At 64.4% G+C, this 23,063-nt stretch overlaps 1 protein-coding gene across 5 annotated transcripts in view; it reads left to right on the top strand.

Annotated features, from left to right (window-relative positions):
• ITPK1 (inositol-tetrakisphosphate 1-kinase) overlaps positions 1-23,063 on the top strand; it is a 121,385-nt gene that overhangs the window by 95,412 nt on the left and 2,910 nt on the right. For all 5 annotated transcript variants that reach the window (XM_036013454.1, XM_036013442.1, XM_036013437.1 and 2 more), the window contains 5 exons: positions 10,611-10,709; positions 11,110-11,150; positions 13,478-13,643; positions 18,438-18,505; positions 21,461-21,623. In XM_036013454.1, coding sequence (XP_035869347.1) covers positions 10,611-10,709; positions 11,110-11,150; positions 13,478-13,643; positions 18,438-18,505; positions 21,461-21,623 — 537 coding nt within the window. The remainder of the gene's footprint in view (positions 1-10,610; positions 10,710-11,109; positions 11,151-13,477; positions 13,644-18,437; positions 18,506-21,460; positions 21,624-23,063) is intronic.

Below are 23,063 nucleotides of genomic sequence, written 5' to 3'. Positions count from 1 at the left end.
AACTTGGTTCACCCAGAGCACGCAGGAGGTCTTCTCCTGTCTAGGACTCAAGAGCACAGGGCTCCTGCCTCCAACAGTGTAACAGAGGAGGGAAGGTGACTTTGGACAGTCAGATGCTGAGTCACTGGAACCTGCGATTGGTGGGCTGGGCTCTCCCAGCTTTGTTCCCTCAAGCTTACAGCCAGGCACAGGGCTGTGCCAGGCCAACAGCGCCCCACAGTGGCCAGCCGGGAAGTTGCGGGCCCCCTTTCGTTTCCTGTGCTGGTTGGTTGCACAGCTCCATGCTTCCCCCTCTCCTCTTGCTTCCGGTGCTCACGGCTCACTTCCGTTTCATCCCACATGTGACAGTTCTCGCTGAGGCCTGCCTCCTCTGAGCAGTGTGGCACCAGGGGCCAGGCAGCCCTGACCCCAAGGAATGGACTGTCTGGTTACTGACTCGGGACCCAAGTCAATTTAATAAGGTCAAGGAAATTTAATAGGGTACAGGAGCTGGGACGCCAAATAAGGCAGCAGCGAGCGAGAAAGGGGGTGCTGGGACCGACGGCGGCTGCTGGTAGCAGGGGCCTGGCCCGGCGCCGTTGGGAGGGGCAGTGCCGTGAGACAGCTGTCCTCGGAGACTCCAGGGAGCTCGGGGATGCAGGGACGAGTGGGATGTCGCCGTGGGGGAGGCGAGTCCCAGAGGTGCAAGTGGCGATTGGGGAGGAGACCCCTCCACGTGGAGCCCGGGTGAGGCTGGGCGCTTCCTTGGGCTCTGCAGTCCGAGTGGAGCTGGGAAGTGTGTGAGTCTGCTCGGGCCGCCGTGACAGAGTGCCACAGACTGGTGGCTTGAACGACAGATGCCCATGTTCTCGCACTTGTGGAGGCTGGCAGTCCAAGGTCAAGGCAGGGCTTGTTTCTTCCAAGGCCTCTCTGCCTGGCTGGTAAGTGGTTGTCCCCTCCCTGCGTCTTCTCATGGTTGCTCCTATGTTCATATATATCGGTGGTCTCGTCTCTTCTCATGAGGACCCTGCTCGGACTGGGACCTAGGCATTCGGGTCCACTCTAAAGCACGCAATGTAGTCACCACTTTAAAGGGCCCTGCCTCCAACCACAGTCACATCGTGAGGGGGCCGGGGCTTGGGGCTTCAGCGCATGAATTGGGGGGGACAAAGCGCAGCTCGTAACAGGAAGGCAATCCAGTCGGGCCACAGAGGCCTGGAAAAGCTTTCACCCGAGTGTCCGTGGGCAGGTCTTGAACGGAGCGGACTCACCGTACAGGTGGTCTGGGTCCTGCAGCTGCGCGTGGTCAGGGTCAGGTGGTGGGCGAGGTGGGCAGGACACCAGGGCCCTGGTGGCTAGTGGGGAGATGACAATTATGGGGTGCTGGTTCCAGAGGGGCATGTTTGCTCCAACTCCAGGAACACGGAGTAAGGCCGCTGGGAGGAAGCCCCACCTGGTGCCTGGCCACGTGCCTGTCCCGTCCACCTCCCAGGAGGACGGGCCGGGCCAGGCTGGGCCTACGGCAGCTGCCCAGACCCTGGGGTGGGGCTGTGTATAGGAACTGTTTCAAATGTGGGGGAGGGGACGACCCTGTGAAGCAGCTACTGTTGCCCTCCTTTTCTGGCGAGGACACGGAGGCAGGCGAAGCTACTTGGCCAGGGTCACGCAGCTTATACGAGGTGGAGCTGGGACTCAAACCCAGGCAGCCCGAGGCCCCTGCAGACCCTCCAGGGTGCCCAGCGTGCACAGAGGGGCCCGTCCTCGTTAGCACGTAGGGCCCGGAGCACATAGGGCCCGGAGCGAGCCCAGCAGAAGGGGCCTCCTCCTAGACGTGCAGGAAGGGGGTGTGTAGGGGAAGGAGCGGCCTGACCCAAGGTGTGGAGGGAAGCAGGGGTTTCCCAGGCCAAGACAGGGCTGGAAGAAAGGGCTTGCTGGCCCGGGGGACCAGCTCGTGCAGAGGCTCAGGTCTTGCGAATCAGGGCATTTGTTTTTCCCTGAGTCCCATTCTTCCCCCCGCCCCCCATTCAGTGACACAATGGATCTCCTCGCCCCTCCTGCATAAGGCTGTTTCCTGCCATACAACCGTGGACCTTGGGAACCGGGAGGAGCCCAGGAAAACAGGCCCAGGCCAGCTCTGGGAGGCAGCATCTGGGTGCCTGGGGCCAGGAGAGGCGGGAGCCCCAGTGTTTGTTTCACTCGCTGGCGCGGCGGGGGTCTGGCTGTGAACGTGGTGGGCGAGGCCCCTGCCTCACGGGGCCCACAGCCTGCCCGGAAGGAGGGGACCCCGGTTGGCGCAGCAGCTCTGTGGGTTGGAATGGATTGAATTTCCCACCCCCACCAACGCCCACTGGGATGTCGCCTCCTCCGAGGAGCCCTCCCTGGCCTTTCCGGGACGCAGCGAGAAGGCTGTCCCCCTAGGCACACGCTCCCTAGTGCCAGGCTGGGGCTGCTGCCACCCGTGCCCCAGCTCTCCTGGGGTCTCGAGCCCCCATCTGTGGGCCCTCCCACGGTCGCCCGCTCTCTCCTGGCCCTCCTCCAGCACGCCCGGGGCCGGGGTGCTCCCCTTGTCTCTGCTTCTGCCCCTGCTAGGAGCTGGGGATGGCAGAGCGCCCCTCGCCACTGCCCGGCTCGTGGTGGCACTGGCCCCAGAGCCGCCCTCACCTTGGGAGGACAGTGTGTGCGTGCAGATGGCAGCACCAGGCCCTTGCCTGCACCCCCGGGAGGAGCCGGCTTCTTTATCTGGCATTCTGCAGGTTCTGCAGCACTTCTTTCTCGTCTGTGATTCTTACTGCGCCTCCAGCAAGCAGACAGGCTGGGCATAACAGGACCCCGTTCTGCTGGTCAGGAGCCCAAGACCCGAAAGGCCGCCCGGACGGCCTGGGGGGCTGCTGGGAGTGCACGGCGGCCTCGGGCCCGAGTCCAGGCCTTCAGCCAACCATGTCACAGGGGCCGGGGGCCGCAAGGCCTCGGCTCGCTCCGTCGGGGGGCCGCTGGCGGCAGAGCGGCCTCACGCGCTGAGTGGGCTCACTTGCCACGCCAGCTGTCATCCTCCCCCACGACACTGCCCCTGGGCTGTGGGGGTGGGGGGGGTGAGCACCCTCCACGGCTGGTGCCCGGCAAAGTCCCGCGGTCCCTCTGGGGCACGTCACGGCACAGCGTGGCGAGAACCGTAGAAACGTCGGTTCCCACGGACTCGGGAACCCGCCTCTGGGAGCCCGGTCCTGGGAGTGACCCGGCTCAAGCACCGGACTCGGCGCGACAGGCGGTCACCGCGGCCCTGCCCGTGGGGGCGGGAGGCGGGCACGGACGTGAATGTTGGACTCCGGGGGAAATGTCACCGGTCGGGTGACTCGGACATGCAAAGTCCTGGGAAAACACTGGTGGCAGCGCTCAGTCCAAACAGTTCAAGAGCGAAGTTCCGTTGCAGTGGCAGCGGGGAAGAGAAACAGGCTGCTTGTGCCCAGGAGGGCAGGAGCCGGGACGGGCCAGGTGGGCAGTGGCTGCGGCTGCTGTGCCGCTTTGAAATGGAGCAAACCCTGGCCGGGGCAGGCCGGGGCAGGCCTCGGGGGAGGGGGGAGAGGACAGACGGTGCTTTGCGGGCCTCGAGGCAGGCCGACCACAGGCCCTGCGTCTGTTCCGACGGGGCCCGAGTGCCAGAGGAGCCGGCCCTGTGCTGTAGGGCGCTGCCCACCCCTTTGCTCAGCAGGTCGGCCCCTGCCCCGGGCCAGGCAGGGTTGTGGGCACTGGGCCTGTAGTGGAGGCTGAACCCACAGGGCCTTGCCCTCGTGGAAGGAACGTCCTAGCGAGGTAGACAGCCCACCGTGTACTCAGTCCTCCCCGAGGCACGTTCCGGGTGAGCTGATATCGCCCGGCTGCCAGGACCACGCGGCCCGCCCCTGGCCGCCTGGGCCGTCATCCAGCTCCTCGCCGCTCAGCACAGCCCTGACTCAGGCTGTCATCCTCGCTGCTGCGGCCCTGCCCGTCACAGACGCCTCAGAGGATCCCAGCCCTCGGGGGCTGTCCCCGACCTGGGTCTGGTTGGCACCAGGTGCTGTCTGGGCGGAGAAGCTCAACCTGTCCAAGAGAAGGGACTGAGAGCCTCATCACAGCTGTCCCCAGGCCCAGGGCCAGCCCTGCCAGCGAGGGGGACCACGGCCCCGACTCAGAACCCCCTGCTCTCCTGTGGGTGTCCCCAGGTGGCCTAGACCTGGTGCCGCTGCTGGGTGCCTGTTGGGTGCCAGGCCTCCCAGCGGCCCCTAGGGAGGCCGGGCTCCCGCTTCACAGACGGGGGAGTAAGGCCCAGCAGCGTCCAGTCATTTCCAAAGCTGGTGGCCAGTGAGCAGCTGGCCCGGACGCAGAGTCGGGCGGCTCCCTCACAGTGCCGCCTGCCCACGCAGCCACCCCAGCTGTCCCTCTGGCAGCCCTGTTTGTCATCGGTCATTTGCATTCTTGCTGGCCCTGTGGCAGGTGCCACCAGTTGGATGAGAGTGTGGCCACTGGCAGAGTGTGCAGGGCGGTGGTGTGTCTCACCTGGGGCCTGCCCGTCACTGGCGTGTGGCCCTAAACTGTCCTCCCCCGGACTTGTGGCCGTGGGTCCACCACGTCCCATCTCCAGGGTCCTCCAGCTTTGCACTCGGCCAATGGGGTAGAGAAGGGAGGCGGGGGTGGTTCCGTTCCCAGGGGCTTCTGTTTCGGCTCTTGACAGAACACGACCCACCATCTCACCAAAAAAAGCCTCTTCCCAGATCCCATCCAGAAATAAAGACGGTGCGTAAACAAGCAACGGCAGCCCTTCTCGGGCAGCCAGAAATAGCCTCCCGGGCTCCCAGCGCTGCCTGCGGAAGGGGCTCTGTTCCGTCTCTGGGGCCAGGGGCTGCCGGCGGCATGGCGCGTTCCCCATGGTGGCGCGGGGGGGGGGGGACCTCTGCTGCCACAGTGTGCCCCACGGGGTGGGCTGGCGCGTCTGCTGCCCCCAGGGCGCTGCAGGGCCCGGTGCTCTCGTCGGCCCAGGTGCATGGCCCATGTCCTCGTGCTCCATGTCCTTGCTCAGCGAGGGGCTTCCCCATCATGCCCCCACTTCCCCTGCACCCCTGGTGCTTTGCGCTCACTGGCCACCCTGCCTGGCCGTCCGTCTTACCTGTCAGGAGATCAGTCTGGTTTGTCGTCTGGCCCCCTCACCAGAAGGCAGACACCTCGAGGGCAGGGGCGCCTGTGCTCGGTCGTGACCATGACCATGACCGTGTCTCCAGCTCCCAGGGTCCGTTGAGTCCCGACACACTCCTTTGTTGGGCGGTTGCTGGAACCACAGTCGGAGCCATCGACATTTCTGATGGACCGTGGCCTCACAGGCAGGTCAGGTGGTTTGGGCTGCAGGTCACCAGAAGGCGGCGCAAACGGTGGACCCGTCATGGTTTGCGGGGGGGGGGGGGGGGGGGGGTAGGACTGAGTGAAGGTTCGGGACGCCTTCACCCAAGGGTGGTTGGCTGAGCTCGGGCTGCGGGCCCTTCCCGGCGGTGTGAGTGGGCGGTGGTCTCAGTCTCAGGCCCACCCCTGGAGCGGCAGTGGGGTCTGCAGCAGGCTCCACATTGAGGATGACAGAAGACCGTGGTGGTGTGCGTGTGCCCCTCGCCCTCGGTGCCCTCGGTCCTTTGCCACCTCTCCTGGGCCCTGCACCTCCCGGGCTGCAACCTCGTGGATCAGAACCTGGAATTTCCGGACGGTGGGAGCGTCCGACCTAATGCTGGACGTGGCTCACTCATTGGCCGTGTCTTATCTCTGCATTTCATCTGACCCCCGGCACCTCTAGGGGCACACTCCCCTGTCCTTCTCTGACCTCACCCCAGATCTGGCGGGATGGTGGGCGCGGGGGCGGGGTCCTGCGGGTCTGCCGGTGGATTTAAGGGGGCACTTCGTGTAAAGCATTCGCTCAGCCCGGTGTCCCACGGAACGTTTCTTCTTCCTTTTTATTATTGACGTAACTCACTTACCATAAAACCCACCTTTTAAAAGCGTACATACGATGCGTTAGCGTTCAATATATTTGCAAAGTGGTACAGCCAGTGTCTCGTTGCGAACATTTTCATCAGCCCAAAAAGACACGCACCCATCAGCAGTCACTCCCCTCCCCACCCCCACGCCCCCAGGCCCTGGCGGCCAGCAGTCTCCAGGGATTTGCCCCTTCTGGACGCTGCGGGTCGTCGAGGTCACAGCACGGGGCCTTTGTGCCTGACTTCCTCCCAGCACCCCTGTGCGCACACACCACGCATCGTGTGTCCACTCATCGGCTGGCCAACGTTCGGGCCGCCGCCACTGTCTGACAGCTGCGAGCCACGGTTACGCCTGTCCAGCCCCTGGACAGGTGTTCGTGTGGACACCTGTTCCCGTTCTCTGGGGTCCGTGTCTAGAAGGGGAAAGGGCGGGTCACGGTGTCACCGTGTTTGACTGAGGAGCTGCCAGCCTGGTCCCCAGGCAGCCGCACCGCTCTCCACCCGTGCCGGCAGCACCGGCACATGGGTCTGCCGTCCGTCTTTCCGTCTTTCCGACCGGAGCTGTCCCTGCGGGCACAGGGCAGCGTCTCGCTGTGCGTTTCCCGTGCCCCTCCCGGATTCCCGGATTCCCGGGTGGCGAGTGGTTCTGCGCGTCTTCTCACGTGTTTTTCTTGGCCTTTCACAGGTCCTGCTTTTGAGAACTATTGAAGTCCTTTGCCCACTTTCAGTTTGGGTTGTCTTCTCGTTACTGGTGTATTAATAGTTCTTTCTATGTTCTGGACACTGAACAGACAAGCAACTTGCAGATACTCCCCCCATTCCGTGGGTTCTCTCTTCGTTTTCTTGACAGTGTGCTGCGAAGCACAGAAGTTTTTGATTTTGAGAGTGTCAAACTTACCTGTTTTTACTTTGGCTGCTTGTGCCCTCCGTGTCTAAAGAACCCCCACCTGCCCCATGGCTGTGATGATCAGACCGGCGTTTTCGCGGAGAGCATCCGGTCGTGGAGCAGGTACTGAGCCCGGTCCCGGCGGACCGGTCAGTGTGTCTGGTGGGAGGCGGGGGCCCCCACTCTTCTTTACCGACCGTTACTGTGTTTTCTACACGCGGATGCCCACTCGTCCCAGCACCGTCAGCTGAGAATTTGTCCCCTTGTCTTGGCGCCCCATGCAACGGCAGCTGTGCCGTCTGGGGCTGTGCGGTCTGGGTTTGCACTCGCAAGCCGGTCCTGATGAACTGTCTGTCGTCACACCGCCGTCACACTCTCTGGGCTGCACGGCTTTGCAGTACAAAGAGCATTGGAATTGGCATGTGTGAGTCCTCCTCCACCTTCGCTCCTCTTCCTCAGGGTTATTGTGGCTGTCGGGGTTCACTGCATTTCACGTGGATTTTAGGGTCACCTTGTCAGTTCCCACTCAAAGAAAGCTGGGATTCTGGTGCCGGTGGCCCTGTGCAAAATGCCAGCTTCGTGATCTTAAATTTTTCTGTCCATGAACATAGTTTGTTTTGTTGTTTCGTTATTTTCTTTAATTTCTTTCAACAGTTTGGTGGTTTTAATGTTTAAATCTTTGTTAAGTTTATTTCTCAGTATCTTTGGATACAACTAAAGTGTAATTTTTTTTCTTAATTTCACATTTGAATCGTTTATTGCTAGGTTATAGAAATACAATGGCTTTTTTGAATATTGATCTTATGTCCTGCAGTTCTGCTGAACTTATTCACTAATTCTTACCATTTTTGGGGTTTTGTGTGTGGGTTCCTTGGGATTTTACTTACGCAAGATCGTGTTGTCTGCAAATGAGGTGGTTTCGCTCCTTCCTTTCCAGCTTGGGTGCCTCTTACTTCCTTTACTTACCTAATTGCCCGGCCGCCGCCTCTGGTGCAGCGTCGAACACGCCGGGAGTGGAGTCCTCGTCTCGCTCCTGGTCTTGGGCAGGGTCCCGTCTTTCACCACGAGGAGGGTGTTTCTGTGGGTTTTTGTCGATGCCCTTCGGCCAGGTCCAGAACGTTCCCTTCAGTTCACAGTTTGTTGAATGTTTGTATCATGGTGGTGGGGGGGCGGGGGGTGTTAGACTTTGTCAGGTGCTTTTTCTGCATCTATTGTATTGGCAGGATTGTGGGGGTTTCTTCCCTTCTGTCCACGTGCAGACGGTGCTTTTTCTGCTGGGGAGGCCATGGTCAGTGGCACGGACTCGGGAGCCAGCTGCCCCAGTGTGAGCCACGTGGCTACAGCACTGGCCGTGTGAGGGACGCCACCTCTCTGTGCCCCTGTGTCACCCGGGGTGACTGCTTCTGCACGGGGTTCTTGTGGGAGCACCCAAGGTGCTTCCCAGACTGGGTGGGGCGGCGTCTGGCACATGGCAAGTGCAAGTGCGGCTCACCGAGGTGCGGGCCATTAGCACTCGCACTGTGTGAAAGTTCACATGGGCTGGGGTGGGAGAAGTCGAGGAGGTCATTGCCAGGCAAACCTAAAAGCCAGGCTGAGTCACCTGCTCCGAAAAGTCGGGTGGCGGGGAGCCTGGGAACTCTGACAGGAGGCAACCTGTCGGCCCAGGACGGTCCCTGAGTCTCCCCCCAGAGGAGAGGGTGGGCCGAGGCGGGGCGCTGCCAGCCCGGGTGAGCGCCTGTGCTAAGCCCGCCCTGCAGCACCCTCGCCTGTTTGGGCCTGAGCCATGCCCGTCCGTCCATCCGTGGGGGCTGGACTGCAGGGCGTGTGTCTGCAGCGCTGAGCCTTTGCACCCTGCTCCCTGCCCCTCCGCAGTGGTAGAAGATCTGCCAGCCCCTCCCCAGAGCCCGCACCCCACCTCGAATCCAGGCTAGGGTGCAGAAATGGGCTGGTCTGCGTAATGGCCTCCAGCGAAGAGCCAGGGCATATCCCCGCCCTGATTGCCCTGGCTTACCTTTGCCTGGCCTGCCAGGGGAGCCTGGCCCTTCATCCTGGCTCTGGCGCTGACCTTCACATGACCTTGGCAAAGACTGCCTCCTGGGCCTCTGTTTCGGCACGGGCGCACTATCACGGCGTGGTAAACGCTCCGTGGGGGGCTGCGGCGCTGTCTGCCAGGGCCTGGCCAGCTCTGGCTCCAGACCACCCTCCCGGGTCCCTCGGGAGCTCTGCAACCCCAAAACTGGCACACACTCTCGCCCACTTGGAGTTCGGACTTTCTGGGGTGAGGGGACAAGGAGGGACGTTGAAGCACCTTTAATGCACGCTGTGTGGTTCTTGGCCTCCGTCTCTGTGAGGTATGTGAGGCTGGGCCTCAGCTTGGGCCAACACACTGGCCTCCCAGCCAGCCGAGTGGCTGAAAGCCATGGGAGACCAGCCGTTTTGCTTGTTTGCTTTGGTTCAGTTTCCAAGTTTGTGTGTGGGGGGGGGTACCCCCACCCCACTAATGCTCAGCCTTCCCGGACCCTGTGCCCAGAAATACAGGGTGGTCCTGCCCCCCGAGGAGCCGGTGGTCTGATGAGGGAAGGGCACTAGACAAGAAGCAGGAATAATAAACCAGTCGTGTAACTTAACACTCAGTAGGCAGCGTCGGAATGCACTTGTTATGCCACGAATTTGCCCTCGCTCAGGGCCTGGCACTGGCCGGAGGTGTCCAGTGAACAGGGCGGGCTCAGCTCCTAGAGCTTTTCCAAAAACCACATACCTAGAATCCCCTGGGTGGGCGTCCGGCCCAGGAGGCCCAGGTGACCCAGGTGGCCCAGGTGATGAGGAGGAAGGCACGGAAGGGGCAGCACTGGGCGGGGGCTGGAGGGGGGTGGGGGGCGTGCTTGGAGGAGTTAGCCAGCGGCACAGAGCAGCAGGCCCTGGCTGATCCGACGGGCGGGAGCCCCGCTGGCCCTGCCAAGGGCAGGCGTGACCGTGCAGCCACCGCTGGCGCGCCCCGTAATCTCTCCCGGCCCCAGTTTCCTCCAGGGGTGGTTTTGCAGACTGCAGACAGGACTCGGGCAAAGCCTCGGCACAGAGCTGGACGGCGCCGAGGGCTCAGGGTGCAGGCTGGGTCCTGTGCTTGTTGTTAAGCCGACACAGCGTGTGGCGGGGGGGGCGGTCTTTAACGAGCCAGAAAATGTTCTCAGTTTATTGAGTGAAAATTCGGGTTATGCAACAGTATTCAGTTGTAAAGCTCTGTGTGTATTAATGCGCGTGCGCCTCAATTAAGGCGAAGGAGGTGGTGGGGATGTGTGTGGTTTTCACTTTTCTTTGATCTCTGGTTATATAATTATACGTTGGTTTTATAATTACAGAAATGTTATTAGGCGGTGTGATTTTTTTAAAGATTATTTTTAGAGAGAGGGGAAGGAGGAAGAGAGGGAGAGAAACATCAGTGTGTGGTTGCCTCTCACACGCCCCCTACTGGGGACCTGGCCCACAACCCAGGCATGTGCCCTGACTGGGAATCGAACCCGTGATCCTTTGGTTCGTAGGCCAGCAGCACTCAGCCCCCTGAGCGGCACCGGCCAGGGCAGACGGTGTCATTTTAAAATATGCTGTTGTGTGTGTGTTCCCACACAACGGTGGAGTTTGGGGCACCAGACTGGGGGAGCAGGGGCATTGAGGGTGGCCCCCGAGGGGTGGGTCTGTCCCAGGAAGCGGGCCCTGGGTGGCCGGCAGGCAGGCATGCTGACTCGAGTCTCCTCTGTCCGCAGACGACCGGATCTGCTCGCCGCCCTTCATGGAGCTCACGAGCCTGTGCGGGGACGACACCATGCAGCTCCTGGAGAAGAACGGCCTGGCCTTCCCGTTCAGTGCGTGCCGCCCGGGGTCCCACTGGGTGGGCGGGCGGGCGGGCCATGGCCCGGGGGGCTGTTGTGGCCCCTGGCTTTAAACTTTTGGAGGGTGGATAAAGGACTTCTCTGCCAGGGAGGGCCTGGCCTTGGGTCTCCCCCGCCATACCCCAACCCCCCCCCCACACACACACACTGTGGAAATGGGTCCTTGGGTGGTGTGGATGGAAGGTGCTCTGCGGCCCAGCTCACCCTGAGTGCAGGTGCCGGCCGCTGTCCCGCCCATGTCTCCCCACCCCACCTACCCCCCCCCCCCAGGGGCCCCGAGAGGTCTGCGTTTCCCACTGGCCCTGCCAGGCCGGACTTCGTGGATGAGTGACCTCGCTGATTCCTCTCCGCTTCTCTCTCCCCACCCACACAGTTTGCAAGACCAGAGTGGCCCACGGCACCAACTCGCACGAGGTGAGTGGGGGTCCAGGGACTGACACGGCCTCCCCGGGCCCCGCTGGAGGCTGCGTCCCACCCCCGTCCTGCTCCTGGAGGAGGGCGGGGCGTCCTCCCTGCACCCTCTCGTCCCGTCTTCATTCCCCCAGCGGCCGTTCCGACCCCACCTCAGGGGCCAGGGGCGGGTGCTGAAGATGTGCGTCCCGACCCCGGTGGGAGACAGACGGCACCCGGAGCTGCGGTGCCCATGTCACATGAGGAGGCCTTTTGGGGGCCAGAGGAGCGAGGACTCCAATGGATCTTCATTGCCCTCACCTCCCTCGGGAGCCACACCTGGGGTGTAGCCTCCAGCCCCCCACGCCCCCTTGCATCTGGCGCCCACACGGCCCGGGCTGGGGGCCTCCCTGTTAGGTGCAGGGGCGGGCGCGCCAGGAAGCAGACATTTGAGCCACAGAGCAGACCCCCTGGGAGAGTCTGGCCCTGGGAGCCCACCGTGGAGATGTTCCCCGAGACCCAACGACTGACCACGGGTGACCCCGGCAGTGGTGACCCTGGCAGCGGTGCCCCTGGCCTGCACTTGTGGGGAAGTGTCTCCGAACTGACCTCGGCAGCATGCTGCGGTACATGCCGTGATGTGGCACATGCCGTGGTGGGGGCCACGAGGCCACGGGCACCTCTGCTTGTGGGAAGGAACGTGGGGGTGGGGCCGTGGCCTGCTGCAGAGGTCAGCCGTCCCTGGAGATGGGGAGCCCTTGCGGAGCCTTTCCCGTCCCGGCCTCGCCCCCTCCTGTCCTGGCCTGCCCGGACTCTGTGCCAGGCCCCAGGAGGGGGCAGGAAGGAGGCTCAGAGTAGCCAGACTGTGTCCCCAGAGCCCACACTGTCCTCACATGCAACAGCCCCTGCCTGCCAGCCTCTTGCCTGCCCTGTTCCCCCAAGCAGCTCCTCTGTGCGTCGGGGGTGTCGGGATGGAAGGGCGCCCACAGTCCCAGGGTGATGTGATTGGACCGGCCCAGTCAGCACAGCCCGGCCTGCGGGGAGGGAGGCAGGCAGGCCGCCACATGGACCTGGGCCAGGCCCGGCCCTGTGCTCGGCCGGCTCCCTGAGCGTCTGGCCCAGGCTTGCAACCGGGGCCCTGATGGCGGCTGTGAAGCATCGGGGAGCGGCTGCATGAGCTGCTGTGGGGCCCGGCCCAGCCCAAGAAGTGCTCCCTGCACCTGCCGGGTCATTGCCGGAGGGGCCGTGGTGCTGGGTCGGCCCTCAGGCCCGGGGCCAGTGCCCGCAGGGGAGGCCGTTTCACCTCTCAGCCTCTCAGTCTGGCTGCAACCCATACACGCACCCACCCCCCCCCCCCCCCCCCGCCCCCGCTCCAACCCACAGTGTGCTGTTTCCCCCCAGGCGGATGGCCTGGAGTGTGCAGACTCCCAGGGCCTTGGCGCTGTGGGCTCCCTGCCTCCTGGGCAGTTCTTAGCCTGAGACGGGCACCCCCTCTCGTGGGTCTCCACAGCCCACCTAAGCAGGGGTGCCGGGCACGCTGAGGGCAGTGGGGAGGACCCCCGGCTGCGTGCTGCGTGCATGCCTGGTGTGTTCACAGGGCGGTTCGGCTCCGTGCTTCGTCTTCAAGCCAAGGCAAGCACACGGGTGTGCTCCACAGTGGGGCGTCCCCCCACTGGTTTTTAACCCCCCGAGCCAGCCAAAGCCCGGAGTGCCCCACCCGAGCCCGTCCTGTGGTGGCTGGTGCTGCCGGACAGGTGACAGGACTGGAGCGAAACAGGGCAGGCCCCTGCCTGCACCTGCGCGGCGGGTGCGGGAGCTGCGGCGGGACCCGCGCCCGGCCCTCCTGCTGCCTCTGCTCGCACCCGAAGGCCGAGGAGACGGTCACTGCGGGGCACGGCGACGCTGCCCGCCTCGGAGGTGCCTTCGGGGGACACCGCCCGGTGACTCACGCAGCAGGGAGAACGGGCGTGTCGTGGGCGCCCAGTGAGAGGCAGCCCTGGTCGCCCCGCGGGCTCCGACCCCGGGCCTCCCGGCCCCTGTTCCCCAGCCTTCCGTTTCCTGGGCCTTCGAGGAGGGTCCTCGCAGGGTGCCCTGAGGGTTGAGTGGCACACGCCCGGGGGTCCCGTCCCTGGACTGTGGTGTGGACAGCGGAGTGCTGCCCAGTGCAGCCAGCTCGGCTGACATGGCGAGTCGGATGGTGTGGGGTTCCCACAGTCTCCCCGCACTTCCCGAGTCCTCCCGCCGCAGGACAGGGACGGCCCCGAGGTGGCGGCGGGGGTGGACGCGCCGCTGGGTGCGAGGCCGCGGGGTGGCGCGCTGGGTGGTGCGCCGACAGAGCCCTGTCCCCCCAGATGGCCATCGTGTTCAACCGGGAGGGCCTGAGCGCCGTCCAGCCGCCCTGCGTGGTCCAGAACTTCATCAACCACAACGCCGTGCTGTACAAAGTGTTCGTGGTCGGCGAGTCCTACACGGTGGTGCAGCGGCCCTCACTCAAGAACTTCTCCGCGGGCATGTCAGGTAACCGCCCCCCACTCCCACCCCCACCCCACCCTCTCGGGCTGCCCTGGGCACTCGCCCTGCCCCCGCGCTGTCTCTGGAGGGGCAGCAATGATCCGAAGGTGGGGCGATTGGCGACCCGCCGAGTGCACCTCAGAGGTCATGCAGCAGTGGCGTTGGCGGATGCTGCCGCCATTGGGGACACCTGAGGGGTCTTCCAGGGAGGCCGGGGGCTCCACGGGCTCAGCCTTTCTTCAGCAGCTCACCTGACACCCACTGACCCGTGGCCATTTCCAAAACGGACACTAGGGTGCAGGTTTGCGGGTACTGGGGCTGCTCGAAAGAACACCCCAGTGGTTCTGAAGGCGTCTCCAAGGCAAGTTCTGGAAACCTCTGGAACGGAGCAGCATCCGGGGAGTGAGCCTGGCTTCCCCAGAGGCCCCTCAGAGGGCGGCGGCTGGCCCTGGCCTGGTGGCTCAGGCACGCTGTGCCCGGCCTCAGCGAGGGGAGCCCGCCACCACTCGGTGGGGCGTCCCGGCTGCGCTCCCCGCCCTGCCCCCCAGCAGACAGACAGGTCTCCCTGAAGTCCCTCTGCCGGGACTGCCTGTCACAGCCCTGTGGCTCCGGGCCGCTCCCTGGACTGAGGCCCAGCTGGTTTTGTCTTCCTCTCAGTCATTCTTCCCGTGAGCGCAGACACGTGGGGAGTGTCTGTCCCGGTGCAGGCGCTTCCCAGCCCGGCCTGGGCTCCGGGGTTCGAGGCGACTGTCGGGGTTCAGCACAGCCCAGGCCGCGTCCCATCTCAGCCCGCCCCCCGCCCCCCCTCTGGGGTGGGCTGACCTGGAGCCGGGCCCACAGACGTCTGTCTGCGGGGGCCTTTTCTCCGTGACCGCGGAGGAACAAGGGGCGTGCTTGTAAATAGTGGGCCGCCGGGGGCTGGTATTTTTCAAAGTCCTCTTTATTATTTTTCAGATTTTTAAAAAAATACATGCTTTAGATCTTTGCAAAATGCGTTAGATTGAGAGTAGTTGTACCTTAAGTAGCGTCCTTTCTTTTTCCTTTTTCAAAACGTAATCACTCCACCTCTCAAAGAAATTTACCACAGTTGCCTTCCTTTCCACACAAAAAGTGTCCCCCTTTCCTCCTGGTTGCAAAGGGGGGACCCTGGGCCAGTGAGCAGCGGGCTCCAGGTCAGGGTGCCCTCCCGTGGCCGTTCCCGAGCGGCCAGTTCGCCGTAAGATGCAGACCGGGCCAGAGGAGCGAGCAGATAGACCCCCGGGCTGCTGGAGAGACGTTGCTTGTGCTGAGGCAAGACGAGTAACCTCCTCCGTGTCCACCGTCCGTCCCCACAGCCGACCCCGTGTCCGCCGTCTTCGGGACGTGGCCCAGGGGCCGGCGCGGCTTCGTCCGTCTCCCAAGTGCACTGTCTTTCCGAATGAGCAGTGCAGCCCGACGGCGGCCCTTTGAGCTGGACCAGTTGGTGGGGGCCCGGGGGTCCGGGCCCTTCCCAGCCCCCACCCCCAGTCTCTGGTCCCCTTTGCCCAGCGTGGTGGCCCCCGGCCCCACCGTGATGCCAGATGCTGAGAGCAGTTGAGCAGGGTTCTCCAGGACGCGGGGTGGGGGGGGGCAGGTCCTACCCTCCACAGCCGCCCCGAGCTTGGGAGTCTCAGGCGCACTTCGGACTTTCCGCCCCAATGTCTCCGGGGTCCGGCGTGTCCGCAGCCCGTGGCTCCCGGCAGGCTGTGTCGGCTGGAGCCGAAGTCAGGCTCCCACGCAGGGAGCGGCGCTGGACAGTGCCAGGCACCAGGGACTCCTCCCTTCTCTGCCTGTGGTTCCCAGTCTCGGGGAGACCGCGCCCCCTCTCCCCCTCCTCTGCTCTCCTCCCTGCACTTGTTCCCTTTACTCTGCGGACATGGCGCCCTGGCAACCCTCGGGCCTTTTTCCCTCGGTTGGGGGAAAGAGTAGTAAAAGGATAGCAGAAACAGCGCTGTGAAAGAACGGTACCACCTGACACATGGAGGGGTCAGCAGGCCTTTTTCTGCAGAAGGCCAGAGAGGGAGTGTTTCCCGCTCCATCGCGGTTATCCGATGCTGCCACTGAACTGTGCAGGCACTGTAGGCGCTATGTAAATGAATGGGCGTGGTTGTGTTCCAATAAAACTTTATTTATACACAGAGGTGGCAGGCCAGATGTGGCCCACAGCCTGCAGTTTGCTGGCCTCTCACCCAGAGCCTCGGGTTCGATAAACGCCCGATTTCCTTGCACCTGCGGTGTACCCAGCCCTGGGCGAGGGGCCCCACAGGGAACCGGTCAGCGACACGTCTGGTGGTCGTGTGCTGACGCTTTAGTGGAGAGACTGCACACCAGGAGAGAGACAATAGACGGACTCGTTTGGCACCAGATGCGGGGGTCCTGGGGCACCACTGCATGAGGGGAGCTCCTTGGACAGGGCAGTCAGGGCTGGTCCCTTGCAGAGGTGACAAGGACACGGGAACTGGAGCGGGACCTGGTCCACCATCTGCAGCTCTGTGACAAGCCCCTCCCCTCTCCCCCAGGGAGAGACACGAAGATGAAGCAAAAGGCCCTGAAGAAAACGTGGCCGTAGCCCCTGGCCACACTGTTGAGCTACTGGGCATTTGGAGACTAATCTTGTCATCCACTCCTCTTATTTTGTAAACTGGAGACAACCCATGTTCCTTTCATTGCTCCCTCCCGCAGGGAGACAGTGATGGTGCCTCATAGGGCTCTGTGGCGGGAACAGAGTGGACTGGGCCACCTTTGGAGGGACTGGGCATCCCTCCACTGCCCGAGGAAGTGGCACTGAGGGTCACTCCGACCCCTTCCGACCTGTCTCAGCTCCCCATTGATCAGCAGCTTCCAGCGTCTGCACTCCCTCCACCCCTGCTCCAGCCGAGGGCCGTTCTCAGGCCAGGGCCCAGGCAGGGTCAGCCAGGAGAGGAACGGGTCCCCCATGAAATGGGCCGCACTTTGGATTGATCTTCAAGCCACAGGGAGCTGTTGGGTGGCGTGGTCTGTCCGGCTTGTCGGGCACCAGACAGCCCTCCGAGAGCTCCTCTCCTCCCTGCCAGGACCCGGCTAGCCCCCGCAGTGCACCCTGGGGCTCTGGCGGGCTTTCCAGCCTCCCTGAGCTTGTGTCTGCCTGCTCTGGGTGGCCCTCCTACCCTTCCTCGTCCTGCTCTGCCATCCTGCGTACTGACCTTGGGCACCCATGGGTGGGTGGGAGGTGCCCTGAGCTCAATGGGGCTGGGCCAGGCTGGGGTGCAGGGCGAGGAGGTGGGCAGGGCCTGCAGAAGGCTGGAGCGCCCATCCCAGCAGCTCTGGCCTCTGGCCCTCACGGCTTTCCCCACCCAAGGTCTGCTCTTCTTGGTGGTCAGTGCTTAGGGAGTAGAGGTCGGGGAGCTGCTTGACGTGCGTCCTGCAGGGTGTTTATCCTCCCCAGGCTCCTCCCCGGGACCGTCTCTCGTGCCCCCGGTCTGGACCAGCTCTGGGCGGAGCAGCGGGAGGACTGCCGGGCACGCCGGGGCGGCCAGGGGCCTGTGTCCCTCGCTAGCGGGAAGGACGCCAGGTACAGCCCAGTGCCTGCTGCTGCTCGGCCTCCGCCCCGATCGCTCCCTCGAGTGTGACTGTGGGGTCGCCGTGGTGCCGGAGCCCGTGGGAGCCGGTGGCAGCCAGAGAAGGTGCCCTTCAGCTGGGGCCCTGGTAGAGGACGCTGCTCGGCCTTACGTCCCGCGTCCGGGGCCTGGGTCCCAGAGATAAGCCAGGCGTCCTGGGGCACGGGGGCCAGATGGTGGCTCGTGGCCCCTGCCATGCTTGGAGGGTGGCAGCGTGGTGACAGGCAGCCTTTCCCGGGACCTGCCCGAGGCTCATGGTTGTGCAGTCCTGGCGTTCACGTGCCTGCTCCCCTGGGTACTCCGGGTGAGGACACACGTGCACCGGGCCAGCAGCCTTCCCTTCCTCGCTGAGGGACAGACAGATGAGTGGCCTCGCCGCGCCCACTGTCCTCGGGGTCAGCCTGCCTGTCTCGGCGCCCCCGTGGGACTGACGGACGGGGCGCAGTGGAGACGGGCGCAGACCAGGGGGGCAGGGAGGGCATTGCCGGGGGTTGTGCCGGCTTCCCAAGCCAAACAGGGTGCTTCTTGGGTCCGTTTCCTGCGGAAATCCACGTTCCGAGTCTCTGTTTTCTCCTGAGTAGTTGGGAAGCAGCAGAATTCTCTGTGGTTGAGACATTCCCGTGCCGATGGCAGCCTGGCTGTTTCTCAGGTGCCACCGGAGAAGGAGCTCCGTGGGCAGACCCCGGCAGGGGCTAGCGGGGGCTGGGGGGGCTGGGGGGCCCGGGCGAAGCAGCGTTCCTGGACCTCCTCACCCCGGGCCTCCGATGTTCATACACGCGGTGTTTCCCACGCACAGAGCCACGCGCCCCGGCCCCCTTCCTGACGCCATGTCCGGAAGACACACGGCTCTTTGGGAAGGGGCTTAGGTGTTGGGGTCAACAGATCTGACCTTGTACGGCGGTAGCCTTGGTGGGCTCTAACGAGCCAGTCATTTCCAGTACGTGTGGGAAGAAAATGTAAACAGGAACCCCAGGTGGGTGCGTGTCTGTCCGTGGTGTGGTGTCTCCTCGGGGTGGGGGTGTCCGGCTCTCTGGGGCCCCAGGTGGCTGCTGCTGGACACTCAGGCTGAAGGCCATTGTGGCCACTGGCCCTGGTGGCTGGGGTGGTGCTGCCCCCTGGTGTCGGGCAGGGCAGCTGCCGTCCCTTTCAGCTACTAACCGGCTTCCCCCTGTGTTTGCTTTTCCAGACCGTGAGTCCATCTTCTTCAACAGCCACAACGTGTCCAAGCCAGAGTCGTCCTCGGTCCTGACCGAGGTATGCCCCTCCCGCTGTGGCTGCCTGCTCTATGGGCCTGCTGTGGGCGTGTTCCCGGCTGTGGGTGCCAGGGCGGGGCTCTCCAGTGGAGCTGGGTGGTTGGGACCCGAGGAGGTCGCGAGGGCCCCTCTTGCTCGCTTCCGGCCTCCGTACCGCTGGCTTCCGTGCCGTGCCTGCACACCCCCGGGCTACTGCGGGTGGGAGGCTCTCTAACCCGTCTCCCTGCGTGAGGAGCCCCCAGTCAGGAGGCATCTGGTGAAAGGGGCGGGAGGAGGCGCTGCCACCTCCTTCTGCTGGTCCGTGGGAGTCCCGCACGTGTGAGGAGCCCGCCGTTACTCCGTGGGTGCCGGGCCGGTTCCTGGGGTGGTGAGCGCGGGGCTGCTGGTCAGAGGATGTTGCTGTGTGTCCAGTCCCGCTCGGACGCCCTGTGTCCTCGCAGCCAGGCCCGGACCTGGCCTCGAAGGGGTGGGCGGGCAGGGCGACGCCCCTTTCCCCAGGGTGGAGGCTGAGCGGCCTCCCCAAGCTCACGGGGCTGTTGACCACGGGCGGAGCTAGGCCGGACCCAGGTCGGTCCCGTGCCACAGCTGGGCCTTCCAGGGGTTCAGGACTGTTTATGTCCCTGGGGACTCTGACGCAGACACGGGAAAGCTGCCACAGGGCCACCCTCTGCCGGGTCTCCTTCTCCCCCGAGGCCCAGCCGTCCCAGCTGTTCTGGAAGGACTCACCTGTGTCCCCTTCGCTGTCCTGGGCTGGCTCACCAATGAGGTCCAGCGTAGCCTGGACCTCGGGCCCCGCACCCTCCTGTTCCATGTCAGGGAGTCTGGTCCCTTTCTCGCGAGTTTCTGCCTCCTCGGAGGAGCCAGCTGTGTACTGAGGGTTTGACAGAGCGCAGGTGTGGGCAGGGGCCTGGGGGGAGCACGAGCGTCCCTTGAGGCGGGGCCAGACACTTCTCAGCGGTGAGTGTCCCAGTCAGGGAGGTCTGGGGGACAAGCAGGTGTTGCACAGCACGTTGCCCTCGGTGCCTGGGTGTGCGCATTACAAGATGTTAGTCCGTGCAAGAGAGAGGCGTTTGTCTTTTTTTTAAAGGGCTTCTTGGTCTCCTAAGCTTCAGACACTTGAGGCGAGCCCAGCTCCGCAGGGCTCTTCCCTGCCAGGGTGTCAGACATCACTCGGCCAGGGCGGAGGGCAGAGCGCAGTCAGTGTCCTGCAGACCTCTCAAGAAGCCAGAAGGTCCCTGTGAGGGCCACAAGCAGTGACTCACCCAAAACGACATTCGTCAATAGTCACCTGTCTCCCACTCAGCCCGTTTATCTGTAAGATGGGAGAGTCAGCCCGGGGGTGTTCTGGGGCCTGTCTGCCTCTGTCTCCCCTGCCCCAGCTCACGGCTGCTGTGCAGGAACCCCCAGGACTGAAAAGGGAAATGCAGCCGGCTGTCCCCTTTCCGTTTAGGATGTAAGCCTCTCCGGCTCCTTGCAGGCTGCCCAGGCACGGAGCGCTCCATTCCCAACACACCCCTTATCCCCCCGCCCCTGGGGTTGGGGGGGTCGGGGGTCCCTGTGTCCCTTCTCAGTCTCCTGCAGGGAGCCCTGCCCTGGCCTGGAAGCTGCCCCCCATCCATAGCTGGGTACCTCAAAGGGGGACCCCGCTCCCACGCCCAGCTCGCAGGCCCCAAACACTGGTGAAGGGTGTTGGCTAAGAGTGTGGGTGCTGGGATGCGGCCCCAGCTCCACTGCACCCTGGCTGTGTGTCCTCTCTGAGCCTCGGTGTGTCCACCCTGCCCGGCAGGGTGGCTGTGGGCCCAGGGAGCTCCCGGCACAGCGCCAGGTGGGCGGCGTAGCTGGGATGGGCGAGCTACCTGACAATACTCACTTCCGCCATCACAGCCCTGTTTTCCAGAACGTCTCCTTGCTGATCCTGCCCACAGGCAGGGTTTCCAGGCCTTCATCTTGCCCTGGGTGGGTCTGATTTCAGACAAGCGAGGGGCTTCCCAAGGATTTCTGAGATTCCTCAGCTGAGCCGAGAAAGTGTTTTTGTAAACAGTGTGTCGGGAGACTCGGTACTGATGCCCCGGCCGGAGCCCCATTGCAGCCGGGCCTGGGCGGTGAGCCTTAGACCTCAGCCTCCTGGACCCTCGCCATGGCCCCACGGCCCCATGGTCCCACAGTCCCACAGCCCCGCGGCCCCACAGCGTGTAGGTGTCTGTGTCACCCCGCTTACCGGGGTGAGAAAGCGAGACCCAGGAGGGTCCCTGGCGGCTCAGAGCCCGCAACAGGCAGGACCAGTGGCCAAGCTGCCACGTGGGCTGAGCCTCTGGCTCCTCACTGGTGTGAGGGACCGGGAGGTGGGCAGGTGCTGAGTGATGGGCAGCCGTCACAGCCCCTCAGAGAGTGTTTCCCCGTAACATGCCGAGGCAGCAGGGTCGGGGCACAAAGGGTCCCTCTCGCCTTTGTGCGGAGCCAGTGTGGGGGGTGGGTCATGCCGAAGCACAGCCGCTGCCCGAGTGTGGGGTTCTTCTCTGCCCCCAGTGGGCCTCACCTGGTGCCTCCCTCCGTCCCCCAAACCCTCCCCACCGTGGGGGTCCCGCTCACGGGTGCGTGCCCTGCAGGCCGCCTGGGTCCACGGCAGACCGTCTCCTCCTTCCTGCGCAGACGGTTGGGTTTCAGGGGCTCACAAACCCGGCCCTGGGCGCTCGTGCTGTGTGGCCCGGGCCCTTGCTGCGCGTCAGCTCCCCGGCGCGGGAAGTGCTGGTGAGGACCCCCCTCCTTGGGCTTCCAAGGGCTAGGCAGGTGACGCGGGCACCAGGCACCCGGGGCCTGCCCAGCTGGCAGGACCTCAGAAGCGGCCACGCTGGCCCTACCTGCCGGGGGCACCCATCCTGCCGCCCCGGCTGAGGTCTGCGCGATGCGGTGTGACCTCCCACCCGAGTCCTGACCCCCGTGTGTGCTGTGCCGGCAGCTGGACAAGATCGAGGGCGTGTTCGAGCGGCCGAGCGACGAGGTCATCCGGAAGCTGTCCCGCGCCCTGCGGCAGGCGCTGGGCGTGTCGCTGTTCGGGATCGACATCATCATCAACAACCAGACGGGGCAGCACGCCGTCATCGACATCAACGCCTTCCCAGGTGAGCGGCGGGGCCCAGTGTCCGCGGCGGGCGACAGGGCGGCCCCCGGTGAGCCCCAGCCCCACCTGCGGACAGGGCGGCAGGGTCAGGCGTGCACACCCAGCCAGGGGGTACACATAGTGGGCCTGCACAAACTCGAGTTCCCACCCTCCTCTGCTGGGCGTCGGCGTCAGCCCCGGAGGCCAAGTCCTAGCCGGTGCCGTGGGCCCATGTGGATGTGAAGAGCTGGAGGGACTCTGGAGGGAGCACAGGACTCGCAGGTCACGTGTGGGGCACTGAGCCCCCAGAGAGCAGAGAGTGCTCCATGCAGCTGGGGTGCAGGCCCTGCTGGCGGCAGGAGCCCTGGGGGCAGGGGGCCACATGGGCTGGGCCCTGTGACCTCTGACTGCCTGTCAGGTCTCACCTCCCCAGGCCTGCCCTGAGAGCTTTGTTTACTGATAGGGGCGTGGAGGCGTGGGGTGGGGGGGTCTGGGTGACTCATCCAGAGTCACCTGGCAACCAGGTCAGCCCGTAGGGTCACCCCGCACTCCTGACCACAAGGCTTCCTGCCCCTGAGCTCCTGGGGGGCTATCTCCCACATTCCCATCTGGCAGAAACAGGAGATGGCGTTTGCACAGCCCGGCCCTGAGCTGGGGCTCCGAGGTGCTGGTTCGCCTTTCAGCTGAGGAGCTGTGGGCCCAGAGTGGCCTCCTGTCCATCCTGAGGCCCCTGTCCCCTGCCAGGAAGTGCGCAGACCCCACCCGGGCTTCCAGGCCTCTTCTGGGGACAGCCGAGCGGTTGCCGAGGGCACGGCTTCAGTTACCTGGTGTGGGCCCGGCGTGGCTCCAGCTCACCTCCCGTGCTGTGTCCCTTCCCTGGAAACCCAGCAGCGTGCCTGCTGGTGGCTCCCCAGGGGCCCGGGTCCGCCCTCCCCTTCTCCCCGAGCCCCAGGGTGGAAAGAAGCCCGGGCCTGGGGTGGACGCCCAGCACCACGTGGTACTCAGGGCACAGGGGAACCAAGGGCCTGGCTCAGATCCTGGCTCTGCCGCTTAGGGGCGCTGTGTCCCCCTCTGTAAAGCAGGGTGACCCTGGGCCCAGGTGGCGCTTTGAGCCTGGGTGAACTCCGGCCCAGCACGCCCTCACCGGCCTCACCCTCGTGGTGAACTGTCGCAAGTGCACCTCTCACCGGTGCTTTCCTCCTTTGGGGCCGGTCACTTAACTCTCTGAACTATAAAGGTTAAGTGCGGGGGCATTCTGCCCATGGAGGCACTGCGTGGGCCAACCCTTCGCCCACTTTTCTCTCTCCTCGGGTGCCTCTGCTGCCCCCTCACAGCACAGGCTCCCCGCAAACCTCGGCAGCTGTCTGCTGAGCACCCCGCCCTCTGGGTGCTGCTGGGCAGGCTCTCCTGCAGAAGTCCACGCACCCTGCCTGTCCCCGCGCTTGAGCGCTCACCGTGGTGG

Source organism: Phyllostomus discolor, chromosome 1, assembly GCF_004126475.2.
Source record: "Phyllostomus discolor isolate MPI-MPIP mPhyDis1 chromosome 1, mPhyDis1.pri.v3, whole genome shotgun sequence".
Taxonomy (NCBI): Eukaryota; Metazoa; Chordata; class Mammalia; order Chiroptera; family Phyllostomidae; genus Phyllostomus; species Phyllostomus discolor.
This window is presented reverse-complemented; position numbering and strand designations above follow the sequence as displayed.